At 67.1% G+C, this 21707-nt stretch overlaps 5 protein-coding genes across 11 annotated transcripts; all 5 read right to left on the bottom strand.

Annotated features, from left to right (window-relative positions):
* Positions 1-1062: 1062 nt before the first annotated feature.
* On the bottom strand, positions 1063-5663 carry LOC139791735 (acrosin-like). The gene is given in 6 exon segments (XM_071734328.1): positions 1063-1513; positions 1516-1591; positions 1834-1979; positions 3409-3674; positions 3952-4137; positions 4978-5663. Coding segments are annotated over 6 exon segments (1011 nt in total). The 5' UTR covers positions 5049-5663; the 3' UTR covers positions 1063-1247.
* A 146-nt stretch (positions 5664-5809) lies between these two features.
* SCO2 (synthesis of cytochrome C oxidase 2) lies at positions 5810-7059 on the bottom strand. Its single transcript, XM_071734329.1, has 2 exons — positions 6914-7059; positions 5810-6639 (listed from the first exon to the last, which is right to left on the bottom strand). The coding sequence occupies exons 1-2, from the start codon at positions 7042-7044 to the stop codon at positions 5853-5855; spliced, it is 918 nt and encodes a 305-aa protein (XP_071590430.1). The 5' UTR covers positions 7045-7059; the 3' UTR covers positions 5810-5852.
* TYMP (thymidine phosphorylase) lies at positions 6976-14599 on the bottom strand. Of its 4 annotated transcripts, XM_071734317.1 has the most exons (11): positions 14504-14585; positions 14040-14173; positions 11459-11597; positions 10685-10887; positions 10340-10438; positions 9930-10059; positions 9736-9854; positions 9083-9245; positions 8337-8567; positions 7643-7783; positions 6976-7538 (listed from the first exon to the last, which is right to left on the bottom strand). In XM_071734317.1, the coding sequence occupies exons 2-11, from the start codon at positions 14061-14063 to the stop codon at positions 7291-7293; spliced, it is 1497 nt and encodes a 498-aa protein (XP_071590418.1). In that variant the 5' UTR covers positions 14064-14173; positions 14504-14585; the 3' UTR covers positions 6976-7290. The 4 variants fall into 4 exon arrangements, with proteins under 4 accessions (XP_071590418.1, XP_071590419.1, XP_071590420.1 ...); XM_071734318.1 differs by lacking the exon at positions 14040-14173 and having other exon boundaries at positions 14504-14599; XM_071734319.1 differs by lacking the exon at positions 10340-10438 and having other exon boundaries at positions 14504-14588.
* A 1295-nt stretch (positions 14600-15894) lies between these two features.
* CIMAP1B (ciliary microtubule associated protein 1B) lies at positions 15895-18868 on the bottom strand. Of its 2 annotated transcripts, none has more exons than XM_071734324.1 (7): positions 18403-18868; positions 17940-18079; positions 17464-17667; positions 17283-17384; positions 16781-16902; positions 16229-16366; positions 15895-16136 (listed from the first exon to the last, which is right to left on the bottom strand). In XM_071734324.1, exons 1-7 carry the CDS (start codon positions 18705-18707, stop codon positions 16065-16067), a joined length of 1083 nt encoding a protein of 360 aa, XP_071590425.1. In that variant the 5' UTR covers positions 18708-18868; the 3' UTR covers positions 15895-16064. The 2 variants fall into 2 exon arrangements, with proteins under 2 accessions (XP_071590425.1, XP_071590426.1); XM_071734325.1 differs by having other exon boundaries at positions 17940-18135; positions 18403-18727.
* Positions 18869-19154: 286 nt separating this feature from the next.
* LOC139791738 (struthiocalcin-1-like) lies at positions 19155-21468 on the bottom strand. Of its 3 annotated transcripts, XM_071734333.1 has the most exons (7): positions 21214-21468; positions 20931-21009; positions 20672-20769; positions 20382-20552; positions 19930-20035; positions 19532-19614; positions 19155-19501 (listed from the first exon to the last, which is right to left on the bottom strand). In XM_071734333.1, the coding sequence occupies exons 1-6, from the start codon at positions 21451-21453 to the stop codon at positions 19547-19549; spliced, it is 762 nt and encodes a 253-aa protein (XP_071590434.1). In that variant the 5' UTR covers positions 21454-21468; the 3' UTR covers positions 19155-19501; positions 19532-19546. The 3 variants fall into 3 exon arrangements, with proteins under 3 accessions (XP_071590434.1, XP_071590435.1, XP_071590433.1); XM_071734334.1 differs by having other exon boundaries at positions 19155-19614; positions 20672-20766; XM_071734332.1 differs by having other exon boundaries at positions 19155-19614.
* Between the last annotated feature and the right edge of the window lie 239 nt (positions 21469-21707).

Raw genomic sequence — 21707 nt, forward strand, 5'->3', positions numbered from 1 at the left:
CCCAGCCCCTGTGCCCATGTTCCCTCACCTTCCTCTCTGACCAGCCGTGGGGTCACCCTCTGGGAGGACTCTTTCCCTCTGCCCTACCTGTTCAGCCTGGAGAAGAGAAGGCTGAGAGGAGATCTGCTGAATGTCCGTCAGTATCTGAGGGGTGGAGGGCAAGAGGAAGGGGACAATCTCTGTTCAGGGGTGCCCAGGCCAAGGAAGAATGGGTTGAAGCTGGAACATGGGAAGTTCCACCTCAACACGAGGAGAAACTTCTCTGACTGCTGCTTGGAGCACCCTGGGCTGTCGGAGGTGTCCCTGAGCATGGCAGGGGTGGCACTGAGGGTTCCTTCAACCTGAACTGGTCTGGGAGAGCAGCGCAGGGGAAAGGGACCTGGGAGGTCCTGGAGGACAGAAGGATGACCCTGGAGGTCCTGGAGGACAGAAAGACAACCATGAGCCAGCCATGTGCCCTGGTGGCCAAGCAGGACACAAGAAAGAGCAGTGGTTGGAAGGCTGGAGAGGTTCTCCTCCCCCTCTGCTCTGCCCTGGTGAGCCCCCATCTGGAATATTTTGTCCTGTTCCAGAAGGACAGGGAACTGCTGGAGAAAGTTCAGAGATGAGCCACCAAGATGCTGAATGGAGTGGAAGATCTCCTGGTGAGGAGAGGCTGAAGGAGCCTCTGCAGCTTGGAGAGGAGAAGACTGAGGAGTGACCTCATCCATGTTTAGAAATACGTAAAGGGTGAGTCAGTCCCAGGAGGATGGAGCCAGGATCTGCTGTGTGACGGCCAAGGATGGGACAGGGGGCAACGGGTGCAAGCTGGAACATGGGAAGTTCCACCTCAACGCGAGGAGAAACTTTTGCCTGTGAGGCTGAGGGAGCCCTGACCCAGGCTGCCCAGAGAGGTGCTGGAGTCTCCTTCTCTGGAGCCTTTCCAAACCCTCCTGGATGTGTTCCCGTGTGGGCTGCCCTGCAGGGGGGATCCTGCTGGGGCAGGGGGGTTGCCCTGCCCAGAGCTCCCTTCCAAGCCCCAGATGCTGTGATTCTGCAATGGGTGGGACTGTAGCAGGGGGAGCTGGGAACACTGACAACTTTATTGCAAGAACCGCCTCAACAACAGCATCTCTGTGCCCCAGAGGAGCGCGGGCAGGGCAGGGCAGGCCTGGGGCGCTGGGGCCTCCTCGGGACCCGCAGGCCCTGGCCCAGGAGGAGATGCCCTGGGGCACCGCAGCCTGCGCTGGATCCTCTCCCTCTACTGCTCAAGCCCGGGCTCCCCTCAGGACCTGCAGCAGCTCCTGCAGCAGCTGGAAGAACTGCAGCACCTTCTGGACTGGGAAGGGACAGGCGGCAGCCCAGCCCTCGGGTACCGGTGCCGGTCCCGGCTGGGAGGGGGTCGAGGTGGGGCCGGGCTGTGGAGCCGGGGCCTCCGCTGCCTCCGGCTGCAGCCCCAGCTGTGCCAGGATCCAGCCGTAGAAGTGCTGCGTGGAGGTGTAGATCCCGGGCTTTCGGACTCTGGCGCAGCCTCTCCCCAGCTGGTCACTCCCACCACCCAGAAGTAGTCGGCTTGTTCATCTTGGCAGGAGAGAGGGCCCCCGCTGTCCCCCTGCGGGGAGGAGAGAGGGCCCCGGCGGTGCTGGGTGGGCACTGCCGGCACCGCGGCGGCTCCTTCTCTCTCACAGCCCCTGCCCGAGCGGTTGCTGTCGGCACGGAAAGCCTCTGCCCAGGGCTGGGGGGCTCCGTCCTGGGCACAGGGGGCCTGGCCGGGTCGCTGCGGGCGGCTGTGGCTGGGCTGGGGCCCTCCCTGCTGGGGCTGTGCTGCTGGGGGCAGCGGGCGCCCGCTCCTACCTGGCAGGTGTCGATGGCCCCCCGCTCGTAGCCGGCACACAGGTTGTAGGGGTGGACTTCCCACAGGTACCACCCGCTGCTGTTGCAGACCTTGACATCCACCATCTCCACCCTGGCCTCCTGCAGGATGTCGCTGACCTCGGTGGCTGCGGGCACAGGGAGGGATCAGCAGCCAGCAGCTGGTGGCAGCTCTGCACCCTGCTTGGGCCAACCCATGCCCTGGGGCTGGCTGGGGCTTCTCTCTGCAGAGAAGCAAGGAATCCTTTGGCTCAGAGGGGACCTCCACAGGTCATGCAGATGACCTTTAAAGGCATCCCAACGATCTGGAGGCATCTGGGTGACCTTTAGAGGTCCCTTCCAGCCCAAATGATTCTCTGCTTCTCTGATCTAAAGGTGGATCTCAGTGTCCAGCTTGACATTCTGTGATTCTAAAGGTCATCGAGATGATGTCCCAGGATTCTACGATCCTGTCCGACCCCCTTGCAGTCAGCAGGGACATCCTCAGCTAGATCAGGTTGCTCAGAGCCTGATCAAGCCTCACCTTGAGTACCACAGAATCACAGAATGTCAGCTGGGACGGGACCTCCAGGATCATCTGCTCCAACCCCTCTGGTGTTACTGGTGTTGTCCCAGCACCCCGTACAGCTGACCAGCTGAGACTTCAAACTTTCCGAAGTGGAGGGAGAAATCCACCGCTTCCCCTGGGGGACCCCTCCAGTGTCCTCAGGGGGAAAAGTTTTCCTCTCGTGTCCAGTCAGAATCTCCCCAGGGACGAGGGAGGCCTCAACCACCTCCCTGGGCAACCTGTTCCATTGTTCCACTGCCCCGAGGGTCAAGAACTTCTTCCCAACATCCAGCCTGAATCTGCTCTTCTCTAGTTGGGGATTATTGAGTCTGAAGAAGAGCAGGCTCGGGGGAGATCTTACGTCTCTCTACAACCACCTGAAGGGAGGCCGTAGAGGCAGTGTTGGTCTCTTCTTCTCTCGAGTAACCACCGAAAGGCCGAGAGCAAACGAAGTCGTGCCAGGGGAGGTTCAGGTCGGATATTAGGAACCATTTCTTTCCCCAAAGAGCGGTAAGGCACCGGACTGGGCTGCCCAGGGAGGCGGTGGAGTCGCCATCCCCGGTAGGGGTGTTCAGAAAGCGTTTAAATGCGGTGCTGTCCAGGGAGGCGGTTTGGTGGCCGTGGGGGTTGGGTTAGGGCTGCGCTTGTTCTAAATGACCAAGACTCAATTTTCTGTTAATGGTTTAATTTGACTAATAAAATCGCAATAAGCAAAACGGCGCTGGGTGCGTGGGGAGTCTCCGCTCCACTCACACGCGCGCCGTGAAGTTTTGCTTATTGCAATTTTATTAGTCAAATTAAACCATTAACAGAAAAGTGAGTCTTGGTCATTTAGAACAGGCTCGATCACCTCCGAGGTCTTCTCCAACCTCCCCTTCCCGGTGCCTACTGGTGATTCTACTCCCAAAGCCTCCCCCTCGCCCCGGCACACATCCCTTGCCAGCAGCCCCTCTCCAGCCCTCCTCAGAGGCCCCTGCCAGGGGACACACGAGGGCCCGGTGGGGACTCACATCTGGCGGTGGTGGCCCCCCAGCCGCTGACGTAGCAGGACCTCAGCCGCGACAGGCTGACCGAGCCGTCGGGCACGCAGGCCAGCTGGATGTAGGGGCTGCACTGGACGGGCCGATCCAGCTCCAGCAGCGCGATGTCGTTGCTCATGGAGATGTTGTGGTAGTCCTGGTGAATCAGGATCTGGCTGACGTTGCGCACCTCGGCGTGGCGGCCCGGGCGGCTCAGCTGGGTGGCCCCCAGCAGCACGTACCAGAGGGTGCCGGGCCTGGAAGGCGGGGGGGAGAGGGCTGAGGGGCAGCGGAGCCCCGTGGGGCAGCGGAGCCCCGTGGGGCAGGAGCCCCGCGGCTCCCGGCCTCCCGCCTCCCCACAGAGAGAGGGGAGCAGCGTTGCCGAGGGGGAGGCTGCCCCGGCTGCCTTCGGCCCCGTCCAGCCGGAGGCTGCCAGGAGGCCCTGGCACCAGCCCAGCCTTCTCCTGAGCAGGCTGCCAGCCGGGCAGCAGGACAGGAGGGGGACATCCATCCCCCTGCCCTGCTCCTCCTTACCCGGCCTGGTCGAAGCAGTGGGCTGCGGTGAGGACCCACTGGGGGGTGATGAGGGACCCTCCGCACTCGTGTCCCCAGCTGTCCTGGAGGCTGACGATCCAGGGCCAGGACCCTGCCCGGGCGTTCGTGCCCCCCACCACGCGGGACTGGTCCAGCCCTTGAGCCATGGGCCGCATCCCACAAGTCCTGCCACCAGAACCAGAGAATCACAGCATCTGGGGCTTGGAAGGGACCTCTGGGAATCCCCCAGGGCAACCCCCCTGCCCCAGCAGGATCCCCCCTGCAGGGCAGCCCACACGGGAACACATCCAGGAGGGTTTGGAAAGGCTCCAGAGAAGGAGACTCCAGCACCTCTCTGGGCAGCCTGGGCCAGGGCTCCCTCAGCCTCACAGGCAAAAGTTTCTCCTCATGTTGAGGTGGAACTTCCCATGTTCCAGCTCCAACCCATTCTCCCTTGGCCTGGGCACCCCCAGAAAGAGATTGTCCCCTTCCTCTTGCCCCCCACCCCTCAGCTCTTGATGGACATTCAGCAGATCCCCTCTCAGCCTTCTCTTCTCCAGCCTCAACAGCCCCAGGGCTCTCACTCTTTCTTCCCAGCAGAGATGCTCAAGTCCCTTCCTCACCCTCCCAGCTCTCCCTTGGCCTCTCTCCAGTAGATCCCAGTCTCTCCTCAACTGGGGAGCTCCAGACTGGATCCGGTGGTGTTCCAGGTGTGGCCTCCCCAGGGCAGGGCAGAGCAGAGCAGAGGGCAGGAGACCCTCCCAGCAGCTGTGGGTGTCCTGCTCGGGGGCTGCTGAGGCTCAGGCTGGAGCTCAGCCCTCTGCCCTCCCCGCCAGGCGCCCCATGGACCGCAGGGCCGGGTCCCCTCCAGCCCCCGCAGGAGCTGTGCCAGCAGCCGGGTGCTGGCGGGACCCTGGCAGGGCTGTGGGGTGGCCCCGGGGGACAAGCGGGCAACCTCCACCCACCCAGCCACCCCCCGAGGGCTGCCCAAGCCCCCTCCTCCCAGTCCCAGAGCCGCCCACCTACCCACAGGTGTCCCAGGAGCCGTGGGCAGCCCAGCACAGGGCCAGCAGGAGGAGGAGCGGGAGCAGAGCCATGGCTGCAGGACACGAGGACTGGTGGCCAGCAGAGCAGCAGAGCTCAGGGTGCCACCTCCTGCCCTGGCCCCGGGGCTGATGTCACAGACGCTGGGTCTGGGTGCTGGGCACGGTGACGTCGCCCGGGGAGGGAACACATGGGGGGGAACATGGGGGATTCCAAGCAGGGGGGATGGAATCTGGGAGCAGAACCCCCTGACACAGCCCCATGGTCAGGAAATAGAGGGACCTCTGGGGATCAGCCCCGAGCAGGGGGCACAGGATGGGGCCCTGGGGGGGTGGGAATGTCTCCAGAGATGGAGACTCCAACCCCCCCACCCTGGGCAGCCTGGGCCAGGGCTCTGCTACCTTCACACTCAGAGAGTCCCCAGTCAGACAGTCCTGGGGGGGTCACAGGAGGGGCTGGGGGTGCCCCCACCCTATGGGATAGTCCAGGAGGGCCATGTGGGGTGGGGGCTTACTGGGCCCCCCCCACCGCTGTGGGGTCTCATTCCCCATGACGCAGCCCTGGGGGGTCACAGCTGGGGTCTGTTCTGGGGTCCCCCTTCCTGTGAGGGGACCTGTGGGGGAGTTTCTGGGGGTCCCTCCCCTGCATCCTTGAGGCCTCATTTCCCATGTCCTGGGGGTCTCCCTACCCACTGACCCATGTGGGGCGGTTCTGGGGGGCACAGGGGGATCGCGGTCCTGCTGTCCCTGTTGTGTGTGGTCTGAGGCGGGGGGCTGGCAGGGACCCCTCCCCACACAGACCCCACAGGCAGTGGTGGCTCTCAGGGGTGTTTATTGGGGCCGGGAGGGGGGCTGCCCTCAGGGGGGGTTCTCAGGGGGGCTGTAGCTCTCCATGTGCCTGCGGACGCTGCGGGCGATGTCCCCGGGGGTGGCGGCGGGGCCGTAGCAGTCCAGGAGGGTCCCGTCGGGGCCCAGGAGGTGGGTGCGGATGCTGTGATCCACCAGGTAGTCCCCGTCCTCGTCGGGGGGTCCCAGGTGGCTGTAGACCCCGAAGGCGGAGGCGGCGGCAGCCACGGCCTGGGGGGTCCCCGTCAGCCCCAGCATTCGGGGGTGGAAATCCCCCAGGAACCGTCCCAGCGCCCCCGCGTCGTCGCGCTGGGGGTCCAGGGTGACGAAAAGGGGCAGGAGGGGGGGCGCGGCCCCGGCCCCGGCCCCCGCCCCCTCCTCCTCCTCCAGCAGCCGCAGGACCTGGCTCAGCTTCCCCAGCTCCTCGGGGCAGACGTCGGGGCAGTGGGTGAAGCCGAAGTAGAGCAGGACCCAAAGCCCGCGGAAATCGCCCCAAAGGCGGCGCCGCCCGCGGTGATCCTGCAGCTCCAGCTCCGGGGGGGGTCCCAGCCCCAGCCCCCGCAGGGCCGCCCCCCGCCGCGCCCGCGCCCGCCTCCCCTTCTCCTCCCGCAGGTAGAGCCAGAGCCCCCCCGCGCACCCCCCCACCGCCCCCACCACCAACCCCCTCTGCCACAGCGGCAGCCGGGACCCCCTCCCCGCGCCGCCCCCGGAGCCCCCCAGGCGGCGGGGCAGGGGCAGGGGCGGGGGGCGGGGGAGGCGCAGGCAGCGGGGGGGCAGCAGTGCCCGGAGCATCGCGGGGCTGCGGGGAGAGCGCGGGTCAGGACGGGACCCCCCGGGACCCCCCCCGCACCGCCCCGAAACCCTTCGACCCCCGACCGGGACCCCCGGACCCCCCCCCCACCCCCCGCACAGCCCCGGGCACTCCTTGACCCCCCGTGACCCCCACCTCTGACCCCACCCCACCCCACCCCACCCCACCCCACCCCACCCCACCCCACCCCACCCCACCCCACCCCACCCCACCCCACCCCACCCCACCCCACCCCACCCCACCCCACCCTCCCGTCCCGCACCTGCTCCGCGCCACGGACAACCCGGAACTGGAAATAAAGAAGGGCGAGGGGGCGGAGCCATGGCGAGAAGGCGTGGCGAATGGCGATCGGACCAATGAGAAATCAATATGAGCGGGAAGGGGCGGGGACATGTGGGGGCGTGGTCATCCGGAGGGCGGGCTCCGTGAGGGGGCGGAGCGAGATGCGGGAGGAGGGCGTGGTTATAGGAGTGCTGACCAATGAGAGTGCGTCAGGGACGGGAGGGGCGGAGCGAGAGCGGAGGAGTGGGCATGGGGTGGGCGTGGCTAAGAAAGCGCGACCAATGAGACTGCAGGAACGGGCGGCCGAGGGGGCGGTGCCCTGTCTGCGCGCCCCGTCCCCGCGCATGCGCATTCGCGTTATTGGCACCCCGGGGGTCCTGCGGGTTCAGGGGAGGTCCGGGGGGGTCCCGGGGGGCTCCGGGGAGCTCCGGGGGGACCCGGGGGGTTCCAGGGGGCCCCGGGGGCGTCGCTTGGCAGAATGGTCTCAGCCACCAGCGGCGGGGGAGCCGGGGGCGCTGCGGGGAGCAGGCGGAGGGCGGCTTCAAGGGTCCGGCGCCCCCCGACCCCCAGGGTCCCCTCGTGGTGCAGCCGCAGCCAGGGCTCCCCTGGAGGGGGGACACGGGGCGGTGATGAGGCCCCCCCATCCCCCGCCCCACCACCCCCTGTGTCCTCCCCCGGGGGTGTTTTCCCCGCCCCCTCCCCAAATTACCTTCCTCCAGCCGCTGCCCCGCCACCACCAGCACCTCGGCGCCCACCCGGGGGTCGATGGGGTCCCTGTCCCGCACCCGCCCGGCCCCCAGCTGGTGGAGCACACGGGCGAGGGGCAGAGCATCCACCCCCTGCACCCACCCTGGGGGGGACACACAGAAGGTGGAGGGGGGTTAGGGTGGGAGAGTCCAGGAATGGGAGTGGGGAGGGGGCTGTGGAACAACAGGAATGGGTGGGAGGGGGAGGGGGGGCAGGAAGGACCCGTAGGGGGTGGGGGAATAATTGGAGGGTGGGGGACAAGGGACGGGTTTGAGAGGGACAGGGCTGCCCCCAAGCCCCTATCCCACCCATTCCCTTCGGCCCCCCCGTACCCTCCATCCCCCCGCCACTGCCCCACGGACCCCTCTCCTTCTGCCCCCTCCATTGCTCCCAGAAACGCCCAGACCCCCCCGCCCCCTTATACCCCACTCACCCCCATTGTGCTCCCAAAAGCCCAGCCCCCCCTTATCCCCCCTTCCTCCCCCCCCGACTCCCCTCCCCAAACGCCCAGAACCCCCCTCCCTTATCCCCCAGCCCCCCCAGTTGATCTCTGTCCTCTGCCCCTGACTCCCTCTCTAACTCCCCCCATTCCCCTGTCCCTCTTGCCCCCCAATTCCCCCGGTCCCCCCCATTGCCCCCCCCTCCCATCCCCTCACCCCCCCGGGGTGCCACCAGCTCCTCGCAGACCCGGGCCCGTCCCAGGATCTCCTGGCGCTGGGGGAGGGTCCCGTGGCAGAGCTGGTGGGCGGTGTTGGGGGGCACCCCTTGGGCCCCCAGCATGGCCTCGAAGGTTCTCAGGGCTGAGCCGTCGTCCAGAGACCCCCCCAGCAGCTCCCGGCCCTGCTGGGGACCCCTGGCCAGGCCACACTGCCACAGCAGGAGCCCCCCTGGGGGGAGCACGTGGGCTGGGACCCCAACACATGGGGACCTCTCCCAGGAGCTCCCGCCCATGGGGACCCCCACTCCTGGGGACCCCACACACCCTCCCCATAGGGACCCTGCCCCAGGGACCCCCACCCAAAGGGATTCCCGTTCATCCCACCCCTATGGAGCCCCCCCACCGAAATGCCCACCCGTGGGCACTCCCACCATAGGGGTCACAGCCCAGGGTCCTGCACCCACCCTGACCATAGGGACCCCTATCCAAAGGGACCCCCCCTCGTCCCTCCCCTGAGACCCCAGCCCACGGGGTTCCCACCCCTAGGGACCCCCAACCCCAGGGACCCCACCTCACCCTGACCAATGGGGCCCCCCCCGTGGTGATCCCTACCCAGGGACCCCCACCCACGGGGATTGCACCCCATTCCTGGGGACCCCGCTCTAGGCTCCCCCTCCCGGGGACCCCCGCCTGTAGGGATCCCCAGCCCTGTGTGGTGCAGGACAGGGTGACCCCCCCGCTGACCCAGGGCTGTCACCAGGTCCCGCAGGTCGGGGGGGCCGCCCCCCCCCAGGCATTCCAGCGCCTCCAGCACCTCCAGCGCGGGTCCCACCGCCCGCCCCAGCGGGGAATCCATGCGGCTGAGCACGGCCGAGGTGCGGACCCCCAGAGACCCCCCCACCGCCACCTGGGGGACAGGGACACTATGGGGGGCAGCCCCAGACCCCCCCCAAGCTCCTGGGGGGACAGGGACACTATGGGGGGCAGCCCCAGACCCCCCCCAAGCACCTGGGGGGACAGGGACACTATGGGGGGCAGCCCCAGATCCCCCCCAAACACCCGGGGGGACAGAGACATTATGGGGGGCAGCCCCAGACACCCCCCAAACACAGATGGGGGTGACAGTGGCGATGGAGGAGGGGGTAGCCCGGGCCCCCACCCCCTGCCCCCTGGGGAAGGGGGGGCAGCAACAACGAGGGGGCAGCCCTACTGGCACCTGGGGGTGACAATGACAGTGGGGGAGGGCAGCCCCGGTCCTGCCCCTCCCCACTTTGGGGGGGCAGGGATGGGGGGGTGGGTGCAGCTTCTGCCCCACAGACACGTGGGGGGGTTCCTGGGGGGGTCCCGGGAGGTTCCAGAGTGGAGGTGGTTGGAGGGGTGCAGGGGGGGGGTCTCACCAGGCTCTGTGCCAGCTCACGGGCACTCTCGCGGGTGGGGCACAGCGCTGCCCCCCCAAATTTCACATCCAGCACCAGCGCCGAGAGCCCCTCGGCCACCTTCTTACTGAGGATGGAGGCTGGGGGGGGGGGGGGCTGGGGTCACTGCCCGCCCCCTGCAGCCCCCTGCCCCCTCCGTCCGTGCCCCCCCGTACCGGTGATGAGGGGGGGGCTGTCCACCGTGGCGGTGACGTCCCGCAGCCCGTACAGGACCCGGTCCGCCGGTACCAGCTCCTGGCTCTGCCCCACGATGCAGCAGCCCACCCGCTCCAGGATGGACAGCATCTGGGGGGGGCCATCACCTGTGGACCCTGACCCCCGGAACGCATCCCCATCCCCCCTCCCCTGCCCCGCATCCCACCCGCACCCCGTTTCCCACCACACCCCAGACCCCGCCGCCCCCCCCGTACCCCACTCCAATGCCCCCCACCCCTCACCCCCTTGCCCCATTGATGTCCCACACCCCCAACCCCAATTCCCAACCCAATCCCGCACCCCCAAGCCCAATCCCCCTCCCCCCGATCCCAACACCGCACCCCCCAACCCAAATCCGTCTCCTCCCCACCTCCTCGGGGCTCTGTTGGACGCGGAACCCCGGGATGGCCTCCAGCTTGTCCAGGGTGCCCCCGGTGTGCCCCAGCCCCCGCCCGCTGATCATTGGCACCTGCGGGACCCCCAGCCCCAGGAGGATCAGGGACCCCCCAAAAACAGCTCCTCCCAGTCCCCCAGTCACACCCTCGGGATCTCGGGGACCCCCACCCACCCTCTCAAAGCTTTCAGGCACCCCCACCCTCTTGGAGACGCCCCCCTCCCCACGCCCACGGAAATCTCGGGGAACTCCCCCCCCCTCAGAGGGCCCAAGGACTCCCCACCCCCGCTGGGAAATTTCGGGGTCTCCCCCCCCCCTCACCTTGCAGCCACAGGCAGCCAGGGCAGGGGCCAGGGCCAGGCTGACCTTGTCGCCCACTCCCCCCGTGGAGTGCTTGTCCACCAGGCGACCCCCCCAGGCGGGGGGCCAGGCCAGAGTGCGCCCCGAGCCCCCCATGGCCCGGGTCAGTGCCAGGGTCTCCCCCGCATCCATTCCCCGCAGCCGGATCGCCATCAGCATCGCTCCTGGGGGGCACGGGGGGCTGCAGGTGGGCAGTGGGGGGGGCACGGGGTGGCCAAGGACGTGGCTTATGGGAGGGGGAGACGGAGGGGGCTCCCCGGGAAGGGAGGGTCTCAGGGGGTGGGTTCTGCAGCCCCCAGCGCCCACTCTTCTCTCCCCGGGGGGCTCCCCCGGTCCCCAGCCCCCATCCCAGAGTCTCCTGTTGTCCCCACGGGTGGTCCCCAGCAGTGTCCCTTGGCCACGTGTGTCCCCCTCTACCCCCGTCCCTGTGCCACAGCACCCACTGGAGCCCCGGCTGTGTCCCCCCCGAGCGTGTCCCCCACTCTGTCCCCCCGATCTGTCCTCCTCGTGTATCCCTCGTGTCCCCCCCGTGTGTCCCCCCCGTGTCCCCCCTGTCCCCCCGCGTCCCCACTGATCTCTCCACACCGTGTCCCCACCACGTCTCTCTCCCCATATCCCCACCCATCTGTCCCCTCCGTGTCCCTCTGTGTCCCCCTGACCTGTACCCCTTGTCCCCAAGGATCTGTCCCCCCAGTCTGTCCTTCCGTGTCCCCCCATGTCCCCCCATGTTCCCACCGATCTGCCCCTCCTGGGCCGTGCCGCGGGTGACCCCACAGATGAAGCTCTGGATCTCGGGCTCCTCCAGCCTCTCCCCGTCCCGCTTCTTACGGATCAGCTCGGGCAGCGACACCGGAACCGGGGCCGCCATCCCCCCCTGGGACACCGGGGGGCGTCAGGGACGGAACCCCCGACCCATCCACTCGGGACCCCAGTCCTACTGCTGTGGGACCCCAATTCCGCCCACCCGGGACCCTGATCCCCCCATCTGGGACCCTGGTTCTGCCAGTCAGGGACCCCAACCTCAGAAAGCCGGGACCCCCACCCCACCAACCTGCACCCTGCTCCTGCCGATCTGGGACACACACCCGCCCCCCCAACCCCCCCCCCCCCAAAATCCCTGCAAACATCCCTGAGGACAGGGGTGAAGGTTCCTGCACCTCCTCTGGGAGCTGCTTCACCCTGGGGGTGGTCCTGAGGCAGTAAGGAACCCAACACCCTGCAGGGGAACCCAGTGGGAACCCAGTGCTGGCAGAGAGGTGATTCACCCAACGACCCCCATCAGAACATCTCCAGGAAAGGAAAAAAGGTGGGTGGTGGTTATGGGGGGCTCTGTGAAGTGGGGGTGAAGGGACCCCAGACCTGATCATGGGGAATCTGCTGCCCCCTGGGTGACAGGAGCAAAGACCAGGGAGTCCTTCTGGTTGGAAAAAGCCTTCAAGATCATCGAGCCCAACCCTAACCCAACCCTAACAACCCCCCCAGCACTGCCAGGGCCACCCCCACTGCCCCATGTCCCCCATCCCCACATCCCCAGGCTCTGAAACCCCTCCAGGGATGATGGGGACTCCAGCCCTGCCCTGGGCAGCCTGGGCCAGGCCCTGACAACCCTTTCCAGGGAGAAATTCTTCCCCAGCTCCAACCTAAACCTCCCCTGGCACTACTTGAGTTGGGCCAAAAGTTCCTCTTGTCCCATCCCTTGTTCCTTGGGAGCAGAGCCCGACCCCCCCTGGCTCCAACCTCCTCTCAGGGGGTTGCAGAGAGCCAGAAGGTCTCCCCTCAGCCTCCTCTGCTCCAGGATCAACACCCCCAGGGCCCTCAGCTGCTCCTCACAACTTCTCCAGACCTTCTCCTTGCTCTCCAGCCCCTTCCCCAGCTCCATTCCCTTCTCTGGACACTCTCCAGCCCCTCAATCTCCTTCTGCTCCTGAGGGGCCCAGAACTGACCCCAGGATTGGGGATGCAGCCCCAGCAGTGCCCAGCACAGGGGATGATCAGGGGGTGATCACTTGGGTGTCTGGGGGAAGCTCCTTCCCCAGCAGAGCCCTCAGATCCTGACCCATTACAGATCTTGCAGGCAGGCAGTGATGAAGCAGCCAGAGGAGCTCCAAGAGACAACTGGAGAAGGGTTCATGAGCACTGGGGTGTTCTGCTCTGCCCCTGCAGCTGAGGGGTCCCTGAGGGATGACTGGGAAGAGCCAGCAGCTCCATGCTGGTGTCATCAGCAGGACCAGGGCTTCTGTGACCATGTGGGATTTATGTGGGAACAGATGGGGCACACCAGGGGGGGAAGGGGGAAGGGTTTCCAGCTGGGAGAGGGGAGATGGAGAGGAGATCTTGGGCAGGGAGGGAGGGAGGGAGGGAGGGAGGGAGAAATTGTTTGGGGTGAGGGTGCTGAGCCCCTGGGTGCCCAGGTTGCCCCCAGAAGCTGTGGCTGCCCCATCCCTGGAGGGGTTGAAGGTTGGATGGGGCTTGGAGCCCCCTGGGCTGGGGGAGGGGTCCCTGACCATGGCAGGGGGGGCACTGGGGGAGCTGTAAGGTCTCTTCCAACCCAAATTTTTCCATGTCTGGATGGTTGTGTATCAGCAGCCCCGTGGTAGGCTGACCCTGGGGGGCTGCAGGCAATGTCCACCATCTCTGCAGAGGGCTGTGCAGGACAGGAGGGGTGGCTCTGGGTGTCAGGGAGGGTGGTGAGTGCCTGGAGCTCAGTGACAGTGACAAGAGGTTTGAGTGTGGGTCAGAACCAGGGGGAAGGGCAACGAGGCAGATGCCTTGGTGAGACTCTGTTCTAGAGCACCCAGCTGGGGTGAAGGGACAGACAATGTTCTACACCCATCTCAGAGGAGTCTCTCCATCACTTGCCCTTGTCCCCCTCGTGGACTTGAGCCTCCCAGGTGTCTGACCCAGGAGAGAGGGGACAGTCCTGGGGGTGCCTGGCATGTGGACACTGCTGAGGCAGGGAGGGTGCCCTGATGTCCCCCCAGCAGAGGTGGGCTGAGGACACTGTGGTGGCTGAAGGACAACTTGGGCATGGTGAGCATGAACTGAAGGGGCAGGGGGGTGAGCAGGACTGCCATGGGCACCTCCCCCAGGCTGATCAGCAGAGACCCCTGGGAGACAGCCCTGAATGGCAGAGGAGCCCAGGACAGTGTCCAGGGGGCTGGAGGAGATCTGGGTGGGTCTGGGTGGGACTGAGGGGACACAGAGAGTTTGTGACCCCCGGAGGAAGGGGCAGAGCAGGCAGGGGGACAACTGAGGTGCGGTGAGGCTCTGCAGGGAAAAGGAACATCAGAGGGGCCAAAGACCACCTTGAAATTGACCTGGATGAGAAGGAAGGCTTCCATAAAGACATCAGCAGCAAGAGGAGGACCTGGGAGAAGCTGAGTGGATGGGGCACACACGGTGATGAGGATGAGGAGGAGGCTGAAGGACCTTGTGCCTTCTGTGCCTCTCTCTGTGGTGGCAGGAGCAGTGGTCCCGGGGTGCCCAGCCCCCAGCTGAAAGCCCCCAGCCCCCAGGAGATGGTCTGAACCCTGGGCACACACCAGGCTCTGGGGTCCACGGAGGGAGGGGTGGGGGTGCTCCTCGAGCCCCTTCCACCAGCAGGGAGGTCCCAGCAGAGGTGTGGAGATGGAAGGAGCAGCCGAGGGACCCGGGGGGGGGAGTTGGACTCCACCATCCTAAAGCTCTTCCCAACACAACCCGTGCCATGATGCTCTCGCTCCGGGCTCCACCACTCCAGGACCCCAGCCCCTGAGCCCACCCCCCAGGCCCTGGCTCTCACCGGTCCCGGTGCTGTGTCCCTGCTCCCGCCGCTCCCCTCCTGGATGGGTGCCCGTGCCAGGGCTCCTGCGGGTGATGGACTCTGCCCCGGGCAGGGGCGAGGGTCGGGACAGGCAGGGAGGGGCCAGGGAGGGGGGGGCGGGATCAGCCCCCCCAGGGCAGCCTCTGGGGTCCGCCATGGACACCCCCTCACCATGGACACCCCCCCCATGGACACCCACCCCCTCCCCATGGACATCCCCCCCCTCATGGACACCCCCTCCCCATGGACATCCCCCCCCATGGACACCCCCTCACCATGGACACCGCCCCCATGGACACCCCTTCCCATGGACACCCCTTCCCATGGACACCCCCTCCCCATGGACACCCCCTCCCCATGGACACCCCCCCCATGGACACCCCCTCCCCATGGACACCCTTCCCCATGGACACCCCTTCCCATGGACACCCCCTCACCATGGACACCCCCTCCCCATGGACACCCCTTCCCATGGGCACCCCCCCCCCCATGGGCACCCTCCCCCCATAGACCCCCCTCCCCACAGCCACCCCTGGTACCCCCAGGGTCAGCACTATGGAGATGTTTGGGTTGGAGAAGCCCTTGGAGCAGAACTGGTGGTGGAGCAGAATTGTCCCCAGCACTGCCCGAGGCCACCCCTGCCCGATGTCCCAGGGCTGGACACCCCACCCTATGGACTCAGCCTGCCCAGATCCCTCTGCAGACCCCACTCACTCCCACCCCCCCACTCCCCTGGGCACCCGGGCTTTGTTTCTCTGCGGGGCAAGGAGGTTTAATTTTACATTTCAGACCAGGGGGATTGGCTGAAAAAAAAAAAAGGTTTTGTGCCCAACATTTTAGTTTTTATGCTGTGATGAACTTTCAGTTTTATTCTGTCCCCAAAGTTGTAAATTTTGTTCTGGGCACAGCTTTAATTTATGTTTCAAGCCAGCCAAGGATGGGAGGCTGAAAAACCAGCAGGCTGCTGGAGTTATAATTCATTTAAATTAATTTAAACTGGGCAAAGTTTAAATTTTATTTCATTATTTTATTTTATTATTTTATTCTTATTTTTTTAATTTTTATTATATTTACTATTTCCTTTTATTTACTTTTTAAAAATTTATTTACAATTTTTTTTCTATTTATTTACCTCGTTATGCTGTATTTAATTTTCCTGATTCATTTATCCTTTTACTTTATTTTCAGGTTAATCTCGTTTTCCCGAGGTGGTCCCCCGGGCCAGGCAGTGTTCAGCCGTGTCCCCCCCCCGGAGCCCTCATCACCCGTGTCCCACCCGGACTGACGTTTGCATGGAAGGTCCCCAACGCCCCCTCCCGGGAGATGTCCCGAGCACCACGAATACCCCCCGGTTCATTTACAGCCTCGGGTCTCGGTTCGGCCCAAACCCCAATTAACGCTTTATTTAAATGGGGAGGGGGGGAAATTGGCCGCGATGGAGCCGAGAACACCGCGGGGGAAGGGGGGGGGTCGGGACCCCCGGGGGCAGCGCAGCCCCAGAGGTTGGGGGGGCCCGGGGGAGGGGTCCTGCAGCCCCCCCTTAGTCATTCTCCAACACGGTGGTCACGTAGGGCGAGTGCCGGATGCCGAAGGTCACCCCCCGCGGCTTCTCCTGGGGGGCACAGACAGGGCGAGGGGGTCGGGGAGGGTCCCAGGGGGGTCCTGGCCCTCCCCCGGAGACCCCCAGGGGTCTCCCCCCCACACCTTTGCGGGGCTGTAGTCGCTGGGCCCGGGGGTGGCGGGGAGGGGGGCGGGGTCGTCCCTCCCGATGATGCTGAACTTGGGGGCGCGGTGCCGGTACACGTCGGTGTCCACGACTTGGTAAGTGCAGGGGGCGGGGGTCTGCGGGGGGGGTGGGGCGGTGTGACACCCCAAACCACAACACCCCCCCACCCCCAACAACCCAACACCCCCAACACCGTCCTCCCCCAGCCCCCTCTTCCCCACCCCACAGCCCCCTGACCCCTCAGTCCCACAGCCCCTCACCCCCAGAATCCTGCCCAACCCCTCAGCATCCCAAAGCCCCCCCCTTCCCTGGTCCCCCAACCCCTAGCAGCCCCCCCTCAGCCCCGCAACCCCTCAGTCACCTGGACCCCAGCCCCCCTGACACCCCGTGCCCACAGGAGCCCCCAGCTCCCCAGCTCCCTGCCTCCCTACCACCCCAAGACCCCCTCGCACCCCAGCCCCCCTTTCCCCTTGCCCCCAGCTCCCATTCCTCTTAGCGTCCTGCCCCCCAGACCCCCAAGCCCCCCCCACCTTGCGCAGGTCCTGGTAGAAAGTCCCCACTTCGCTGCGCCCGGTCATGGAGAAGTTTGGGGGTGAGGGCTTGGAGACCAACCGGGGTCCCAGCAGGGGGGGCAGGCGGTAGGCAGCGGGACCTGGGGGTGTAAGGGGGGGTGTGATAGCCGGGGCTCATTCTAGGGGGTCTTTGGTGTCCAGCCCAACTTAGGGGGTGTTTGAGGTCCCAGGCGGTGTTGGGGGGCCTCAGGGGGTGTCAGGAGGTCCCGGAGGGTGTGTTTCGGGTCCCAGGGGGAGTTAGGAGTCCCACTGAGGGTGTTGGGATCCCAGAGGATGTTTGGGTTCCCAGGGGTTGTTGGGGCCCCGAAGGGATGGTGGGGATCACAGGGAGTGTTTGGGGTCCCAGGCTGTTTTGGGGGTTGCGGGGGGATGTTTGGGGTTCCTGGGGGTGTTTGGGGTCTCAGGGGGTGTCAGGGGGTCTCAGGGGGTGTCGGGGGTCCCCCCGGCCCCTCTCTCCTACCCGGGGTCTGGGGTCCGCTGAAGTGCCGGGTGCGGGAGCGCAGGGTGTATGCCGGGGGGGTGGGGAAGACCACCTTGTTCGAGGGCTCCAGATTGTAGCGTCCTGCGGGAGGTGGGGGGTGGGTCAGAGGCACTGGGGGGTGTCCCCCAGCCCTGACCCCCCCAGCCAGACTCCCCCTGACCTGGGCCGGGGGTTTGGTGGAGCGAGAGGTCTTGGGGGCGGCTGTGGATGGAGAAGGCGGGGGAGAAGTCCCGGCCGCGGGCGGTGGTCTTGGGGGGCAGCATGTAGACGGGCCCGGGGGAGCGCTCCTTCCCCGCGATGTCCTCTTTCCTCCCGAAACTGTAGGCGGGGGCTCGGTGCCGCGAGATGTCGTGAAGATGGTAACCTGGGAAGGGGGAGGGGTCGGTGGGAAACCCCCCACCCCATTGATACAGCCCCCCAGCAGCCCAGGGTGATGCCCCCCCCTCTGCATGGATACAGTCCCCCACCACAGATACAGCCCCCCCCCCCCCCATGGATGCAGCCCCCTCTCCCCATAGATAAAGCCCCAGTCCCATAACTACATCCCTCCCACCCCCTAGATACAGCCCCCCCCATGCATAGAACCGCCCCGGATCCATCCCCCCAGCCCAGGGGGGTCCCGCAGCCCCCACTCACCCAGGGCGGGGGGCAGCCCGTACTTGGGCCCGGGGCTGCCATAGAGGGCGGCGATGGGGCCGCGGGGGCGGTGGGGCCGCCAGGTACCCACCCAGGGATCGTCATCCATGGGGGGGGCTTGAGGGGGACACTGCAGGGGTCTGAGAGAGGGGGCAAGCGGCTGGGGGCAGCGGTGGCACTGGCGGAACTGGTGGCACTGGTGGGAGCGGGGTCACAATGACCGGGGAGGGGCCGGGTTCTGCAGCCTCCCTCCTCAAGACCCCAGGGAGGGAACCCTGGAACCCCCTTGGTGAGCCCCCCCCGAGATACACACCCCTCCCCCTAGATACAGCCCCCCCCCGTAGACACAGCCCCCCCATAGACCCTCACCCCCCATATGCAGACCCCAGCACCCTATGCCCCCCCCAGCCTCCCAGGGGTGTCCTCTCCTCCCGGGGGGGCCCGGGGGGGTCAGGCCCCTCACCCGAGCAGTGCCAGCTCTGGCCGGGCTGTCCCTGTCCCCCTGGCAACCGACAACAGAGCGGGAGGGGCAGCGAGGGGACACTGCGGACGTGGGAACACTGCGGACATGGAGACACGGGGACACTCGGGACGTGGGGATAGAGGGGACACTGAGGACATGGAGACACTGGACACACTGGGGACATGGGGACACCGGGGACTGGGGGACACTGGACACCGCTGGGACACTCGAGACATGGAGACACTGGGGACATGGGGACACTCGGGACGTGGGGACAGGGATGGGGCGGGGCGAGTGGCGGACATGGAGCTGCCCCACTGCAAGGGGGGCACCCACAGGGGGGCTGGGTCCGGGGAGTGTCCAGCTGGGCTATGGCTCCCGCTGGGACCACAGGACCCCACTGGGGGTCTCCAGGTGCTGGGGGGGCCCAGGGGTCCCGTGGGACTACCCTGTTCTGGTCCCCCTCCCACGGTGGCTGGTGACCCTTGCCCCCCCGTGCACCCCCTGCTTTAGTGACCCCCCCCGCCTTGGGGACTCCTGATTAGACCCCCCTTGCCCCCCCGGGTCAGAGACCCCCAGGTATCCCCAGAGCGGGGGGAGCTGGAGGGAAGGGAGTTGGAACTCCCGGGCAGCCCCGTGGGGAGCGGGGGCACACACACGGGGGGGGGAACACAGGCGGGGCTGCCGTCCCGAGGGGGCGGGGGGCAGCTCTGGGACCACTGACACGGCAGAGGGAGGCGCGGGGCCCTGGGTGCTTCGGGAGGGTTTTATTGGAGGGCTGGGACTGCAAGGAGGCAGGGGCGTGGGTGTGGGTTTGGGGGTGCAGCGGGTGATTGGGAGGTGGGGGGCTTGGGGGGTAAAGTGAGATGGGGGAGGTGGGGATGCAGTGGGGCACGGGGGAGTTTGGGAATGGGTTTGGTCATGCAGGAGGGTGGGGGGATGGGGGTGCGGTGGGAGTTTTGGGGAGGGTCTCGGGGTGCAAGGGGGGCATTAGGGGTTTGGGGTGCAGTGTGAGTTTTGGAAGTTTGGGGGTGCAGTGGCGGCGTTGGGAGGTCTGGGGATACAGTGCAGGTGTTGAGGGAGTGCTTGGGGGTGCAGAGGGGGTGGGGGGAGGGTTTGCGGGTGCAGGGGGGGGTGTTGCCCCCTATGCCCGCATCTTGCACACGAAGGGTTTCCTCTCCCCGCACGAATCCTCCTCCCAGGACACGAACGCTGCGGAGGGCACGGAGCGAGTGCTGGGAGGCTGGGACAGCCCCCCCGGGGACCCTCCCTCGGGACCCCAAAACCCGTAAGAACCCCTCCTCCCGACCCGGGACACCCCCCCCCCGCCCCCGAGGATCCTCCCCTTGTGAGACAGACACCCCCCCGAGACCTCCCACCAGGGACCCGTCCCCCCCGCCCTGGGATACACGCGGGGGGACGCCTCAAGACCTCCCCACCAGCCCCCCCGCCCTGGAGGTGTTCCCTCCTTCGCCCCACCCTTGGGGTCCCACCCACCGCCCCCCAGGTGTGTGTCCCCCCGCTCACCCCCCGTCTTCTCCAGGGCCACGCAGCGTCTGCCCGCGGGGGCGTCATCCCCCCCCCAGGACCAGTAGCGCCAGGGGGACCCATCTGACCAGAGCCAGGCAGGGCCCTGGGGACAGGAGGTCAGGCAGCGACGGGCAGGGGGCACGGGGGGAACAAGCAGGGGTCAGGCAAGGCGTGGAGGTAGGGTTGGGCTGAATGGGGCACGGGTGCAGGCAGGGGACAGGCAGGGGACAGGGGGGGGACTGGGAGGGGACAGGCAGGGGACAGGGAAGGGACAGGGAGGGGACAGGGAGGGGATCGGGAGGGGACAGGGAGGGGACAGGGAGGGGATCGGGAGGGGACAGGGAAGGGACAGGGAGGGGACAGGGAAGGGACAGGGAAGGGACAGGGAGGGGACAGTCAGGGTGCAGGCAGGGGACAGGCAGGGGACAGGCAGGGCAGGAAGGACCCACCCTGCGGTGCAGACCGATCCAGACGCTCTCCCGCTCCCGCTCCCGCTCCCGCTCGCCCTCCTCCTCCTCCTCCCCCCGGTGCCGGGCAGCGAACGCCGCCAGCGCCCGGTGCTCCGCGGGGGTCTGCAGCGAGGCCAAGTGCCCCCCGCCCCGCAGCGCCCGGCACCGGGCCTGGGGGGACACGAGACGGAGAGGCAGCTCGGGAAGGGGGGGTGGTCCCCTCGGGTGCCTTCCCGTCGGGAATCGGGGGGTGGTCTCAGCAGCGCTGCCCCCACCCCTCCCACACCTACCTCCGCCTGCCGCCAGCTCAGCTCCTGCCCGAAGTAGCCGTAGCAGTGACCCCCCCACTGTAGCCACCCCCGGGGACACCCGGGATCCTGGGCCACTGCTGGGGGGCAGGGGGGTGAGGGCCTCCAAACCCCCAAACACCCCCTACCCCCCACCCAGCAGTGGCAGCAGCAGCCACGGAGGCGGGGGAGAGTGCTCAGGGCACCCCCAGCCCCGTTTTGGGAGGGGAGGGGTTGCTGCCCCCGAGCCCCCGAGAGTCACCTGGCAAGGGGGCGGTCAGGAACAGGCAGCCCAGCAGGCAGAGCCCCAGCAGCGCAGAGGGTCCCATCCTGGCCCTTACCTGGAAGTGAGGGGGAGGCGGGGGTCGTTTGGGGCAGCCACTACCCCCCGGCACCCAACAATTGTTCCCCACCATTACCCCCCACCATTGTTCCCCCCCCCAGTCCCCTCTTCCCCCGGCCCCCATTGTCCCCCCACCCCCCTCGTTCCCTATTTTCTACCCCCGTCCCCCAGCCCCCCCCAGCCCCCATAGCCCCCCCAGCACCAGCAGCTCCGTTCCCGGGCTCGGCTGCGGAGGGACCGGCGGCCCCATCACCTTTATAGGGGCTGGGGGTGTGATCAGGCTGGGGAGGGGGTACACAGGGGTGGAGCCACCCACGAAGAGGGGTGGGGGGGCACTCCTCGCTGGCGGCCACATCAAAGGAACCCGCCCATCCCACGCCTCCGGGTGATGCGTGGGTCCCCCAGAGTGGGACCAGCCCCACAGCAGGGACCCCAGCCCCATGGTGGGAGCCCAGCCCTTTGGCAAGACCCCCAGGTGTGTGTCCCCCCCGCTCACCCCACAGCAGGACCCCCACCCCCGGCTGCGCTGGGAGCAGCACCCCCCGGGATGGGGCTGGGGGGTTCGGGTGCTGCAGTTCCCCGGTGGGGCCGAGCAGGGGTCGGGCTCTGGGCTAGGAGGGGGGGAGGCTCAGACAGCTCCTGTGCCCCAGACCTACCGGGGGGACTCACCGACCCCCGGGGGGGCAGGAGGGGAGC

This window comes from Heliangelus exortis, chromosome 1 (assembly GCF_036169615.1).
Source record: "Heliangelus exortis chromosome 1, bHelExo1.hap1, whole genome shotgun sequence".
NCBI classification, from domain to species: domain Eukaryota; kingdom Metazoa; phylum Chordata; class Aves; order Apodiformes; family Trochilidae; genus Heliangelus; species Heliangelus exortis.